The 15336-nt window shown below is 38.0% G+C and overlaps 1 protein-coding gene across 11 annotated transcripts in view; it reads left to right on the top strand.

Moving 5' to 3' along the window:
• Dlg2 (discs large MAGUK scaffold protein 2) overlaps positions 1-15336 on the top strand; it is a 1704707-nt gene that overhangs the window by 1071830 nt on the left and 617541 nt on the right. For 3 of the 11 annotated variants that reach the window (XM_048360021.1, XM_048360020.1, XM_048360017.1), the window contains exon 1: positions 651-755. The exons of the other annotated variants lie outside the window; for them this stretch is intronic. In XM_048360021.1, the coding sequence (XP_048215978.1) occupies positions 651-755 (105 nt within the window). Of the gene's footprint in view, positions 1-650; positions 756-15336 lie in introns of those variants that run through there. 11 annotated transcript variants of the gene reach the window in all.

The following is a 15336-nucleotide window of genomic DNA, read 5'->3' as shown; positions in this document are numbered from 1 at the left end:
TTCCCATACATCTTCACCAAACTGGTTTTGGAAACAATATCGGATACACAATGCATAATAAACGCAATGAACCACAGTGTAAATGAAGACTATGTCACATCTATGTCTGAACTGAACTGATTAGGGGTGTTGGAGATAATAAAAGATACTGTGAAAGTGCATGTGGGTTTTGCTCATGGCAGACAAGTGCAGACATCTGCCCCTGTCCATAGATGTGGTTTTATAACCCCTTTACTACATTTGAAAGCTACTCGAGTCCTACCTCTGAGGCCAGCCAGCCAAATCTTGTGGCAGAAATATTTTTTCACATCTATCTCCCTCCCACTTCTCCCACCACCACCCACACTTACGGTATGTGCAGTTTTGCCAGACCAGTATAAAGACAAGGAAATGGATGGCATTGCTTCTCACAAGTGTGGGAATGAAAATCCTTCCCAATGAAAACATCTGTCTCTGTTCACGTCATGCCCAGTTATCCCCCAAAAGAAATGTTCTGATTAACTTTTTTTTAAAGTCTTAAGATAGCAGTTTGTGTAGCAGATCTAATTAAGAAGTTTATGTAACAGATCTGCAGGGTTTTTTTTTTTTTCCTCTCTCTCCTTCTTCAACTGGGTTCTTTGAGCTCAGTTTGAGTGTTAACAGCTTTCACTATGCAACGGGCAAATGCTTCCCGGGCTGAGAATTATCAGCTTTTATGGGATACTATTGCTTCCTTAAAACAATGTGAGCAAGCTATGCAAAATGCATTCATTCCGGTAAGGAAAACTTATCTTCTATTTTCCTACAAATGCTCTTATTTTTATCATTTGCATCTTTTATATCTATAGAGAAATATGTAATAAATATATTCTACAAATCTGAAGGTAAAGTATCCTCTCTGTAGTTCCTGTTTAGGATAAATGTATGTCTGCTTTTATTTGCTGTGTGTGAAATCTGAATTCATAGTGTGCCTGAACATTGAAGAGTGAAAAAGAGTAAATAATGACCCAAATGAACTCATCGTTCTAATGACAATAGTTCCTAGTAATAATGTGAACTAAAAAGAGTAGACAACATTGAATTTCTTCATATTAACATTTGAAATAACTTGCCATGTGTATTTCCTGGTGGGGGTTCTGAAAATGACTTAACTTGCTGAGATATCTTGAACAGTTGGTTTTGACGGAGAGAACAATAGGTTAAAATTACTTTTTAAATTTCTGTGCTATGCTAATTTGTGTAAAAGTCCCATAACACCACTCTTTAAAGTGATGGTTTCTTTAGCAAAGTAGTAACGCAGTACTTAGAGATTTGTAAAGACTTTGAATAAAACATATAAAAATATAAAATGAATAAGTGAATCTATATTTTCTATTGTAAAAGTCTTGTTCATGTATATAATTTATCCAACTAGAGGGAGCACATTTGAAAGGCTGAGATGATGTGAATTGGACTTGGAAAAATTGTCTGATACTTTTGATTACACTTATTGTGTAATATCCAATTAGGATATCCAATTAGGAATGAGAGATTTTTTGTAAAAATTCAGCCTTGAGAAAATTATTTTGAGCCTTCTTTTAAAAAAAGTAATTTCTGACACCAAAACTGAAGATAAATGCTCTGTAAACAATTGAAAGGCATAAATCTTCTTTGAAGATTTCTTGAAGTTATCTTAAGTGCCCCAAATTAGATGTTTTGGGGTCTTACAACAAATTGAGAATCCAGTAAATATTTCCAAAGCTACCTATATTTGAAGTTCTCCTAGTTAGATCATGGTTGTACTTGGATCTCTATAAGGTGATCTCAGTTGTTAAAAATGTATAACACGATTTTTATAAGGAGTCTTTTAACCTTATGGTGGGAGGCTCTCTGGATCCTTTTGAGTTATTTTCTGTTTTGACCTGGAATCTGGCATTGCATAGTTTGCTTCTCCTATCTCTGTCTTTCTCCTCTTTCTTCATTTTCTCATGGAAAGTAAGATATTCCCAACGAAGCCTCAGGGTCTGTTTCTTTCCTAGCCTCCTTTGAGTAGGAGTCAGTGCTTCCTCCTTTCTTGTTCCTTATGTGCACCTCTTAATTTGCCATATAGCATAGTGTTGTTAAATGTGTCTTTCTCTCCCTTTCTGTTTATCCTCTTACATTTTTTTCAAAGAGCTGAAAAGGAAAGTTGGAGACATGAACCTACATTTATTTGTTTTCTTATTTCCCTGGCTTAAACTTATTGATGAGAGAGGGGCATTTCCTCCCCAAGTGTGGCACAGAAAGATTGCTTAAGGGGCACATAGTGAGTACCTAAATCAACTTTACAACGGGTGCAGGAATTGGTAGGGGAAGAATGAAATAGGTGGTAACAGTGTTATGACAAGAAATACACTCATTACTTATGTAATTGTAACCACCCTGTACATTACCTTTACAACAAAATAAAATTTGAAAAACTAAATAAATATAATGCAAACCAAGAATAGGAGCAGGAGGAGGAGGAGGAAGAACAGGAGGAGGAAGAGGGGAGAGGAGGAGGAGGAGGAGGAGGAGGAGGAGGAGGAGGAGGAGGAGGAGGAGGAGGAGGAAAGAAAGAAAGAAAGAAGGAAGGGGAGAAAAGGAAGAAGAAGAAGGAAGGAAGAAGGGGAGGAAGAAGAAGAAGAAGAGAGGAAGTGGTAGGAGGAGCAAGAAGAGAGGAGGAGGGAGGAGGAGGAAGGAGAAAAAGGAGGAGAAGGAAGAAGAAGAGGAGGAAGAGGAAGAAGAAGAAGAAAAAGAAAAAGAAGAAGAAGAGGAGGAGGAGGAGAGGAAGAGGGAGGAGGAAAAGAAGGAGGAGGAAGAAGAGGAAGAAAGAAGAAGAAAGAAGAAAGAAGGAGGAGGAGGAGGAGGAAGAGGAGGAGGAGGAAGAAGAGGAGGAGGAGGAATCTCCAATGCCAGGCTTTCCAGTTAATGGATGGCACTTTTAATCATCACTGTGGTTAATAATGAACTTAAGAAATCATTTCTATTCAAATCTGTACAGAGAAAGCAACAAACCTTTACTAAGGAATTTTATGTTGTGTGTGTGTAGGGGAAGAGTGTAGGTAGAGATATTTAGTACTTGAGGAAAAGAGCCTTCCCATCAGTTCTCTTGGCTTGTGGGGTACTCTTTTCTCCACTTGAATGTCTGTTCCATACACACACTTATACACACATACAAACACATACGCACATACACACACACATACACACATATTCAAGTTATCGTTCTGATTTGACACTAAAACTTTTATGAAAGATATTGGGAATTTTCTAATTTTTCAAAACACTAATATCTTTAAAATCTTTACTAATTTTATATAATTAATAAGTTCACATACTTTTATGAATACTTTCAAAGGCAAAATGTGGGCATTATTAATGTTATGAAAATGTTATTTAAATGGAGCCCCAATTCATTTTTGTCAACATATATAATTTAGATCTCATTTTCATTTATTCCCTATTTTATGTACTTTGACATCCAATGAAATATATATATATATCAAATACATATATGTATTTATACTTGAGTATATAAGTATATGTGGTATTTTTGCGTAATGATACCATACAATGCTTACGGCTCTTTTTTCCTATCCCCTGGTCCTTGGGCACTATCTCTGAGCTTCTGTGCTCAAGGGTAGTGCTCTATTACTTGAGCCACATCTCCACTACTGGTATTTTGGTGGTTAATTGAAGAGAAGAGTCTCGTGGCATGTTCTTTTTGGGCCGGCTTCAAACTGCAGTCCTCAGATATCAGCCTCTCCTTGACAAAATAGTACCCCTCATGCAGTGTCTGAGGTGGCTTTCCCTGATGTTGCTAGTTATCATGTTTTCATTTGGTAAATAATCATCCTGGGATTCAGTGTGTCCTCACTCCTTTTGTGCTACAGTATCATTTGTCTTGGTGCTATAATATAAGGTTTTGTCAATCAAGGAATAATTTGCAACAGTATCCATTCATCTCAGGAAAACTTTATGTAGACATTCTCATGAAATTTGTTAAGCCTTGGGGGAAGTACAAAAATGGTAAGTCACAAGGACCTCAGGTTGAAATTCTTCCTGTATAAACTGTCAAATGAATATACAAATTACCCTAAGAACAGACTAAAGAATTTTATGTCCCTAAGAATTACTACAAGGTTCAGAGTAGAGATGCACTTTATAGAAAGGGGTTTGCCAGATAAGTTCTGAAGGTTAAAAATTTAACTTCCAGTGTTGATGGAGAAAGAGGGCACTCCAAGGGAAGTAAACACAAAGAGCACTGATTGTGTGACTGTAATCCATTTTTCCTTTTACTTAACCAATTGTCAGTAAACATCCTCGTTAATCAGAAACTGCAGTGTGCCTGGACATAAAACAACAAAAAGGAAAACACAAACCCAGCCATGGAGCATTTACACTCAAGTATAAAACAAAGGACATTTAAAATAATTAAATGTATGTCTATCGTATACTTTAGTGCTAGCCAATTTGCATTAATTACAATATTTCTCACAATTGCAATCCAACTTTGCTTATATGTACGCAGGTACAAAGAGGAAACAGGACACTCTGTGGTCCCAGAAAAAAGATACAAAACAGAAATCCTGAAAGGGACAGGAGAGAGTATGAGCTGTGATTTCCTCTGTCCCTGAAAATTCTAGTTTTAGTTCTAATTCTTCAAGTGCCCTGCCTTTTCTTTTCCTTTTGCTTCCTGCCCCCTTTTCTTGATATTAAACTCCAGTAGTGTCTTAAAGTAGAACAAGTGGTTTTCTTGCAACCGGGGAACATTAAGCAAAATAGGGACCAATTAGTGTCTATTGACTCTGGAACCGCATAGAATCCTGAAAGAAAGGGAAAAACAAAGCTAGAGAGCAGATAAGCAAGTCAGCTGGGCATCATATATAATTTAGATCGCATTTAAAATTTTCATTGATTCCCTATTTTATGTACTTTGACATCCAATGAAATATATATATACATATATATATATCATATATATGTATTTATACTTGAACATATACATGCTGTAGGTGGTATTTTTGCTTAATGATACCATTCACTGCTTCCAGTAGAAGAAGGTACAGGGAGAGGATCTGACCTTCAAGATTTAACTTGTAGCCACCTCTGCAATCCTTCTTCCATGTCCAATAATCCCACCCTATATCTTCCCCATCTTACTTTAACTTGCTTGGTACCCATGGAGGAAAAACAAGTAGGAACTCCACTTGTAAATTCCTTCAGTCTCAACCCTCACCAATCAACATGAAATAATCCCATCATCATTTTAGAAAAGCAGAGGGTACAGTTGGGTTATAGAATCCAAGAACATCCTTCAACCTTTCTCCTTCACATTCACCAGCGAACATTGCCTCTCTTTTCTTGTGGAATTTTTTCTGCTTTGTATTGTAAACAGTGGAATGGACCACGTGCCTCCTTTCTTCCTGTTTCCTGTAGGGCTAACTATAGTGCTTTAAATAGGATGTTTGCTAAATTATCCTGGTTGTGCTGATTAATACTTAAGGAGTGAGAACCTAGGAGGCAATGAGTGTGTAATGGGAAAATGAGGAAATGATTGTTCTTGTCTCAAATACATTCATAGAATCTGATTGCTCAGCTCAGGCTTCCTTCCTCTGCCTCTGGTTCCTGCTTCAGAGCCTGCTGAGGTCAGCTCTAAATAGCATTTGTGCAGTGGTGAGCGGTGGCTTTCAGTCCTAGTTCATGGTGTTCCCAGTATGCTTTGTCCTCACTGGATTCTAAATATTGCTCAACATATCATCTTCTTTCATATTGGATTCATTTCTCTATTTTATTTCTCTTAACTTCCCTGCATGTCCTCCTAGTAGCACCCTAATTTCCAATCTATTTCTATCTGAAGAAGATGAACAAGGCTATTAATGGAATTCCTATTAGTAAAAAAAAAAAAAAAAGACTACCTGTGGGGACATACAATTTAAAGGGGATGAGAAACATTAAAAGCAACTTGAGTAAGGACAACCACCTGACAGTGTTCAAACATTTGGAGATTGCTGTTACAATGGAATGCAAATGACTCTTTCCTGTTTGCCGCCCCCTACAAAGAGCAAAAGCCTGCCATGTTAAGTTCTTCCAGCATAGAAGCTGCCTTTGTTTATTGCTGGTCACATATGCATGTGGAGTTCACAGAAAGATAACACTAAGTACAGGTCTTCCTATATTGTGTTCCTATATTGCTCATTGTACGATGCTTGTACGGACTCATCAAGAAAGGTATTGGCGAAGCTATGAGCTATTTACAGAGTGTAAGTCAAGCCTTTGCCATTCTCGATTTCCTTGCCCACTCCTGAAGTTGTAAAAATAGGACGCAAAATTAATTATTAGAAACAGAAAAATTAACCCCTTGTTCAGAGTTGATAATAACAGCCTTCTGTGCTTGCTTCCACAGCATATATACTAAAATTGGCCCCTGTGCAAGGATGACACACAAATTTGTGAAGCGTTCCATATTTTTGCAATACTTACAAAACCATTTGGTGTAAACCAACTGTACAACTCACGGGGTGGGGAGGGAAATGGGGAGGTGGCAGGTCGGGGGAATGAGAGTAGAGGTAAAAAGTGGAATAAGAAATGTACTCACTGCCTTCCATAAGAAACTGTAAACCCTCTGTACTTTGCATTGACAATAAAGAAAAAATTATAAAAAAAGCCTTCTTCCATGTAGTGAAACAAAATTATAAACTGTAACACATATCCAACTCTTAAAACCTTTAATAAGTGAGTACTAGATATATTGTACTTTTCAGCTCTAGATATTTTTTTAGCTTAGTAGGAAAATGCTTAATAACAATGAAATTTCTAATTTTCATCTTGTGAAGACACTAAAAATTACACTCTTCCAATGCTGGCATTATTATTGCTGCTGCTGCTAAGCTACCACTACTACTATCCCTGTCTTCATTATGTTTACTTTCCTGCTGTAAGTTTCAAAGCAATATATGCTAGATTACTTTTCCATTATAATTTTGCAAGGTAGCAAGACCAGTTTGAATTATCCCTGTGGTATTTATGTAAAAATTAAAGTTCTGAAAATTGAAATGGCAGAAGGAGTCGGAGGTGGGGAATATCTAGCCCACAGGCCATATGAATTGTGTGAAAGCATTTGGTACATGACAGGAAAAACACATATGCTTCTATATGCTTTGCATATGCTACCTGTAGCCTTCTGTTGTGATGATTATTTTGTATAGCCTTCAAATGATTACAAATATCCACATTGCCATGTACAGACTAAAGGATCCTCATCCCTCAGATATAAACACAGTATTTGAACCTCAATCTAGTATTTGAACCTCTATCAATTTTTTGCTTTAGAGTGTCAGTAATTTTTAAAGACTAGAGCATCATGCTTATTCTGCTTCCTTGTTTATGACTCTACTTCTTGAGCCGTGATCCAGCCTGGCTTTTTACTGCTTAATTGGAGATGGAGTGTTATAGACTTGAACTTAAGATCCCAGCCTTCTGAGTAGCTGGGATTCATAGTACGAGCCATAGAAATGTGACTCCAAGTGTGTAAACTTTTACAAGTTGCAAAATGTGTGTTTATATATTTTCTTATCAAACCACAGGAGATTCACTAAAAAAAAAAAACCATTCCATTTACATATGAATTGAAATTTCAAAGAGATTAAAATGAATCAAGTAATATCGTAGAAGGATACAGTTCTTAATCAGATATTTAAAATTCTAGGTCCCTTTATTGCTATTTTGGTGGTATTCAAATTTTAGTATTGAAACCACAAATTGTACAATCCTTGCTTAAACTGGGTATAACCTTAATAAGAGATAGAGAATTACATGACTGGGCCAAGGTCACTGCACGGGGCTATGAGCAGTCCTAGAAGTGCTCTCAGCCGACTCTAAGCAGAAGGCTGTGAGCTGATCCTCCTCTCACATAAAACCATAAGATACCAGAATCCCTGTTGAGTTACGGGGCCAAGGACAAGTCATGAGATGCACAGAAATTGGCTATGCATGTAGAAGTTACCTCCTTCCCAGTTAGTTCCAGAAATTCTAAGAAAACAAAATGAAAGTTTTAGTGTATGGGAGGGTGAAAATCCAGTGGGCAAGGTAGTCTGAAAGCTCAGAGAAGCAAATTTCAGATGATGAACCACTATCCCTTCTCTTGAAATTGTGACAGGCTCTATGCACCAGAGAACAATTTCCCTCTGTCTTCTTTGTCTTCCTCTCATTCTTTCCTTGCTGTTTTTCTGTTTCTCCTCTAGCTCACAACAGCAGAAGGTAGATAATCTTTGATGTTTACCTTGAACACATTGTTATCTCACTACAACATCAGCTTGGGTGGGAAATTTCAAAAAGAAGAAAAAAGAACCCTGTCTTCATTGAATAATGGCAAGTGGGAAAGCCACTGGCAAACTCTGAAGCCAAGTGTAGCATATTCATTGTCATACAGGGAAGCTAAGCCACCGTGGAGCCAGGAACTGGTTGGCATTTCAGACCCACAGATTTGTAGGCACTTGGCTCCTAGAACAAAGGGTTCATTTCATGACAATGTATAAACACGTCTCAGAAAATTGTGACACCAGAAAATTCCATCAGCTTTAGTAAACTTCTGCTTTTCTAGTGCATTCAGTTCTCTTCATCTCTCTTTTTTTTTTTTTTCCTATTTCTCTTCCTCGAAAGTGATTCCAATAAGGACATTAATTCTCAAGGAAAACAGAGGCGAGATCATTAGATTCCGAGACTCTATCTTGATTGCAATTAAGAAAAACACAATTAAAATGTTCTCCATCTTGTTCCTCTTGCAACTTGTGACATCTTTTAGAGGCAAGTCTTGGGACATCACGCAGACCATAGAGAAGAGAACATAGTAGACTGATAGCAATTACACAGTAAGTGAACATGTAATTCCTCTTGGTCTCTTGTAATCTCTGCTTTTATTCAAAATACATATTCTAAGTTATGGAACATTTCAAAACGTGTCCTCACCTAAAATTTTCAAGCATACGTGTATGGTTTTTCTGTCAAAATTATGATTTGTAGTGGGAAAAGAAAGGGAATTTTTTTTTTAATGCTTTGAATATGGGGAAAGTAAGGACGGAGGGAAGGGTTTGTTGATTTTTCTCTGCTTCACTTTAAGCCTTTGGGGCTATTTAATAGAGAAGAGAAGTCCTTGTGGTTGATGATATAAGCTTCTTGTTTGTTATTTCCTTTCCTGTGTGTGGTGCAGAGGACCGAACCCAGCGTTTTGAACATGTGAAGAATGTGCTCTTCCGTTGAGCTGACTCCCAGCCCTTCTCGTTCTTAAAGCCAGAAAGTTAACTTGTATACAGACGAAGAAAACAGACTAAGAGATTTGAAGTGGATTTTCAAGGTGCCATCTTTGAGGCGTGTCAGAATTTATCCTCAAGCTAATTTATTAGAAACCAGTTTGATATTATTGGTCTTTATTTAATGTCAGTTTTCCGCCTTTATTTCAATTTGCCTTTCTTTATAGAAATGACTTTGGGTGATAAAGGCAGAGGGAATAATTTCCCTGAAGGAAGAATTTACTGCATTTCTGACTTTCCCCCCAGTATTTCCCAGCAATCAGATCACTGATGAACCGTGCATTCTTGAGATCATCCATTTCACTTTTTCTTCCTACATATTGAAGTAAACGAAAAGGCTCCAGAGAGTTCTGAAGCACTGAACCTTTTGGGTCCCAAACTGAGATCTCCTGGATTTCAGTCAGACATCTTTATGCTAGGGTTATCATTCCTTAACTGTGGAATGACTACTTACAGGAAGGTAGTGAATGAGCCAGAGTTTTGATAGCCAGGCAAAAAGCTACATGGGATCTATTCATAGCCTGTTAAAATGAGTATAAATAGCTTTAAACAATATTTTATATGAGCAATAGATAGTTGTGGCATTAAACGACAGAAATTAAATTCATGGTATTTCAAGGAAGTTTCTAGTTTGGGGTATGCTTTTGGAGACACATCTATCTCATTCTTCTACAAAGTTTACAATATCTTGGACATGCAATTTTGCTTTTTTCATCATCTTTGAAAGCTTAATTTTCCCCCTCAACTCCATGCTTCCTTGCATTACCCATCTTCTTTTGAAATGGGAGTGATAACTTAGGGCAGGTAGGGCTGTGTGCACCTTGCTTTCTTGTTTCATACATGGAGATAAGGCAAGATTATAGACCTGGAGTCAAGATGAGTGAGCTTCAGCTCACTGCTTAATTTATCTAAAGACTTTAGACAAGTACAAGTCACTGTCCCATATCCTTATCTATAAGAAAGTCTTTCTGCTTCTAGCTTCTTTCCTAAGTTACAAACCATAGTTTATAATTAAAGATCTGCAGGATATGACAGGTTCCAGAGACCCATTCACAGATATCACAGGCAGTATAATGGAAAGACGTACCAAAAGGAAGCCTTTGCCCTTTCTACACATGTTACTAATCTATGGTCGCAGCTCTTAACTCATAAATTGCATCTCTTATTGCTCTGATTCTAGGTACAAACAGGTATAAAATTAAATTAAAATTCTTCTGTCTCTACATTGTTTTCCAAGCATTGTTAGGAGTACAGTTGAGGAGGCTGTTGAAATGAGAAACAAGGGTCATGCCCTCAACAACGGATTACAGTTTCTTCAACCAGGTTAGGAATGTCACGTAAGAATCAATTAGCGATGAACATCTACTAGAACAGAAAGAAATGGGGTTGTTGTTTTTTTTTTTAGCAATTATGAATGCTTTCATAGAGCTTTATTTCCTCAATATTTATAATTCACTGTGCACTAATATTGTGTAAATACTAAGGTCTTTAAAATGTGTGTGATGGAATGGATAGATCAAGTGCTAGACTGACTTTGGATAATAGAAGCTTGCCTAGAAGACCTTGGAAATTAGATTTATCTTGCAAGATAATCTAATAAATCTAACCATGCATGATTATGAATGTGGAAAAAGAAGAAATAAAGAAAGGTGGTAGGCATGAATTGGTATGTGTTTGGAGTAGTGAGACTTGGCTAACCTATTGGACGAAAAGAACATGAGGAAAGGCAACTAAATAGCAACCATTTCTTAATTATTTGTGTACAAGGCCATGATAAATTTGCAACAGAAGAACCATGCTATTGACAGCTTCCTGAGAATCCCAGTACCTAAATCTGGACAATGCAACTGCCGAGATTATAGCTCTTTGGTAGCCTAGCGACAAAAAGCAGATGGCATCCACAGGGATCTTTCCAGGAATAGCACCGCATGGAATGAATCAGTGATTTAAGTAGGTATGGTTATTGTGGCACCAGACACATTGTCTGAACCACATCTGAGATTTGAGCTAATGGCTCCAGTTTTCAGGAGATCATCCCAGAACAATTGAATAAACAAAACAGATTTGTAAGGAAGCAGTGAATCCGTGGGATTTGAGGTGTCATGGCTTCATGGTAAAGAGCAAAGAGCTGAAGACTTGGATTTGATATCCAACTTTGTTCTAAATGTCTGACTTTTATAAGTTCAGTGAATCACTTTGGGCCTCTTTGTGATACCTTTAGACAAGGGAAAACTATACCAATCCCTCTGGGGGTTCGTAAGGAAAAAACTGTAAAACCCAAGTACACTAAGACAGCCTTAGTTGTTGATTTATTAAATACAGTTTTGAATAAGCAGAGTAAAAATCTGCCCCTAACATTTTGAATGTACTTCAACAATGAAGGCAAATTTTAATGATGTACTTATCTGAAGTGATGAAGTGAAAACTTTAGATTTATGGAAAGGCATCATGTTGTTAGCAGAAAGAAATTGGTGGCCTGTAAAACTGGCTCAAGCATCCTCAGTACCTTACTAAACTCTAAGCATCCTGAGAATTCAGTTTTTCTTCAATTGTAGTCTCCTTGAAACGCTATACTGCAGATACCAAATGGCTATTGTAAAGAGCTTACTGTATTTTCCAGACACACAGTGGGTACTTGGTTAAGCAGGCTTGATTCAGTTCCTACTTCCTGTGGGAATTAAATGAATACATTTTACAAGGTACAGAAGTGGTATTTGGAATGTAGTACCTTGGCAAAGCACTTGCCTAGCAAATGTGATGTGCTAGGTTCAACCCCAAAACAGAAAAGATAAAAATTACAGTTAAAAAATGTTGTTGGTAAGCTGAGCCCTTGTGCATACCTGTAATCCTAGCTACACAGAGTGTAAGAACTGAGGATCATGATTCAAAGCCAACCTGGGCAAGAAAGACCGTGAGACTCTTATCTCCAGTTAAGCACCAAAAAAGCCAGAAGTGAAAGTGTGGCTCAAGTGGTGGAGAGCTAGTCTTGAGCACAAAAGCTCAGGGTCAGTGCGTAGCCCCAGAATACACAAACACACACACACACACACACACACACACACACACACGTGTCATTGGTGTTGGATATAATGTAATTATCAATTATCTGCAGACTTTTGGTTAAGTATTATATTAATGCAGTAAGGCTACAAGAGGAAGTTTTTATAACTCCTAGTTCAAATAATTTCTATTTCTATATTAGCTCAAATGAGACTGACTTCAAGGAAAATGTATAGATACAGGAAACTCATTTTCATTCCATGTTTGCATCATTCCCCAAGATACCCCGTCTTTTCTGCTTTGAAGAAGGATGACCAACTCTCCCTAAGATCTTCATCATACTATCCATTTTCTGAAAAAAAATAACACTAGCTTGTGTTTTTCTCTTATTTTTTTTGTGTGTAGTGCTGATGATATAACCTAGAGCCTCACATATGCGAGACAAATGCTTCATCTCTGAGCTTTAATACAAGACCACTTCCCTTATACTTTAAAGGAGGAACAAAGAGGGATAGAAACACTTTACCCAAAGGAATACAATACTGAGGGCAGTTTTCAGGTATCAATGAGTCTGTGTGGAGTAGAACGGACTTCTTAGATAGCTATCAAATCACGGTTAATATAGTGCAGAAGCAAATGTTGTGCAGTTCTGAGTTAGGGTTGTGATTTGTACTTATGAGTTCTCACACTGAAATGAGACATAAGTTTGACATCTTGGCCCTGCTACAACCATCTAGATTGTAGGCAACTTAACTTGTTTTCTGAGGTAGGACACGGTAAGCTCAGGTGTTCACCATCCACACGATGTATTCACATCAGGGAAAACAACCCAGGTCTTAGCTTCTTCTACAGTGGCTCTCTTGAGATAGGCTGCCACAGCCACACACTTGAAGTGAAGCCTGGCTCCCTGAATCCTCTGACGTACATGCTGTAGTCTCACCCAGTGTCCTAACTCCTGCCCTTTCCTGTGGAGGAGGTGCCCTCCCCTTACAGAAGGGTAGGTGACAAGCCGGAGCTGACCAATGAGATTAGCAATGATGAGTTTGCAGCTGCCTGGATCAAACCCCGCCCACCTATGTGGTCTGTGCAGAAGGAACACAGGGAAATCGTTTAAAAAAAAATAGAGAAGAAATCAACCCAGGCATAAATAAACTGTTTTACATTTATAGACCTATCTTTTGTTTCATATGCATTATGTCTCCACCAAACTTATTGAAAAATAGGTTAACTGGAAAATAGCATTGTCCCATTTTAAGTGGGGGTTTGCAAGATATTTAGGGACCTAGAAGTCCTGTGAGAATTGGGGAATTAAATCTAAGTCAGTACAATGAGAAATTTCTCTTCAGACTGTACAAGAGAAGCATATAACTTTTCAGGCCAAAATTAAAAATGCATTTTTTACTCTGGTTGCCTGAAAAAAATAAAAGAGAAAGAAAACACCTCAAAGTAATAAGGAGATTTGGGGGTTACCATCATGGGTTCTGTGGCTAGTTGAAGCACTGTTGATTTGTGACCTTAGAGAAGTGATTTCAGTCATTTTATACCCTTTTCACTCCATTTTCCTCTTCCCGTCTCTCCCTTCCCTTCTCCAGTGCTGGTACTGGAGATTGAAGTCAGGATCTGAACATAAGGTCCGTAGCTTTTTTGCACAAAGCTAATGATCTACTGTACTATATACTACTTGAGCTACAGTTCCACTGCTAGCTTTTCGGAGGTTAATTGGAGATCAGAGTATCATGAACTTTCCTGCCAGGGCTGGCTTTGAACCATGGCCTTCAGATTTCAGCCTCTTGAATACCTAGGATTACAGGTGTAAGCCACTAGCACCAAGCCCTTTGACTTTATTTTAGAGTTATCAGGAAGTTTTTCTGAAGAACAATTTAAAAATTAAATATTTATATTGAGATGTCTTAAGGTTTCAATGTTTCTGGAGCATAATAAAACTTCTAAAAGGCTAAAAGCTCCATTATTGTTTTCATTGTTATTCCTGCCTCCATTTTGATCATTTAGGATGTGACACTTTCTTTGTCCATCTTCGGTATCCCACTTATAAAGTGAGAGTGGAATTAGGTGCTCCTTTAGATTTCAGCTTTAAATTTTCTTTGATTCTAGAGTCTGTGTGTTCTGCTTTTGTCTTCCCTCTTTCATGTAATAATCTTTCTGTTTTTAATCAGTCTTATACCAAATAGTGTCTTTGGGGAATTTGGGGGTGGGAGGGCTAGTCCTGGAGCTTGAACTCAGGGCCTAGGCTCTGTTTCTGTGCTTATTTTGCTCAAGGGTAGTGCTCTACTACAGTGCCACCCTGAGCTTTTTTGTTGTTGTTGCTTATGTGGTATCGAACCCAGGGCTTCATGCATGTTAGGCAAGCACTCTACCACTACGCCAAATGCCCAGCCCTGCCTTTGGGGAATTCTTAAAGGACTGAGTGAGCTTTCATGTGGCTAGGACAGGGGCCTTTCCTTGAGAAATGCCTCTTGCAGGTCAGCTCAACGTATGTACTGGGCACAGTGAGGATAGTGCTACACGGAACACATTTGGTTCAAGTTGACCCTGTAGATTGATGATCAACAGAAAAACGGTAAGATCCGAAGAGATCTAGTAAACTTCGATTTTATCCTGAGCAGCAATACATTATGAACTTGGGCCCATGCTTGGGTTTAAACATCTATTTTTCGGCTGCATAACTTTAAGAAGTTATTTAAGCTCCACTTCCTTACCTATAAATGGAGCATCATAGCTCTTATTTTATACAGTTGTTTGAGGATGAATTTATACAAACGAAATGCTGTTCATGTGCATATCCTTAGCCATCCATTTGTGTCTGTGGGTGAATGCCAGTCTTGTGCCTTGAACTCAGAACTGGATACAATCCCTGAGCTTTTTTGCTTAATGTCAGTTTTCTGCCACGTGATCCACTGCTCAAATTCTGGCTTTTTGGTTGATTAATTGGAAATAAGAGTCTTATGGACTTTCCTACTCTAGCTGGTTTCCAACCCGAACCCTCATATCTCAGCCTCCTGAGTAGCTAGGATTATAGACTTGAGCAACT

Source organism: Perognathus longimembris, chromosome 13, assembly GCF_023159225.1.
Source record: "Perognathus longimembris pacificus isolate PPM17 chromosome 13, ASM2315922v1, whole genome shotgun sequence".
In the NCBI taxonomy this organism is placed as follows: domain Eukaryota; kingdom Metazoa; phylum Chordata; class Mammalia; order Rodentia; family Heteromyidae; genus Perognathus; species Perognathus longimembris.
The sequence above is the reverse complement of the archived record's forward strand: the minus strand, read 5'-3'. Positions and strand labels throughout refer to the sequence as shown.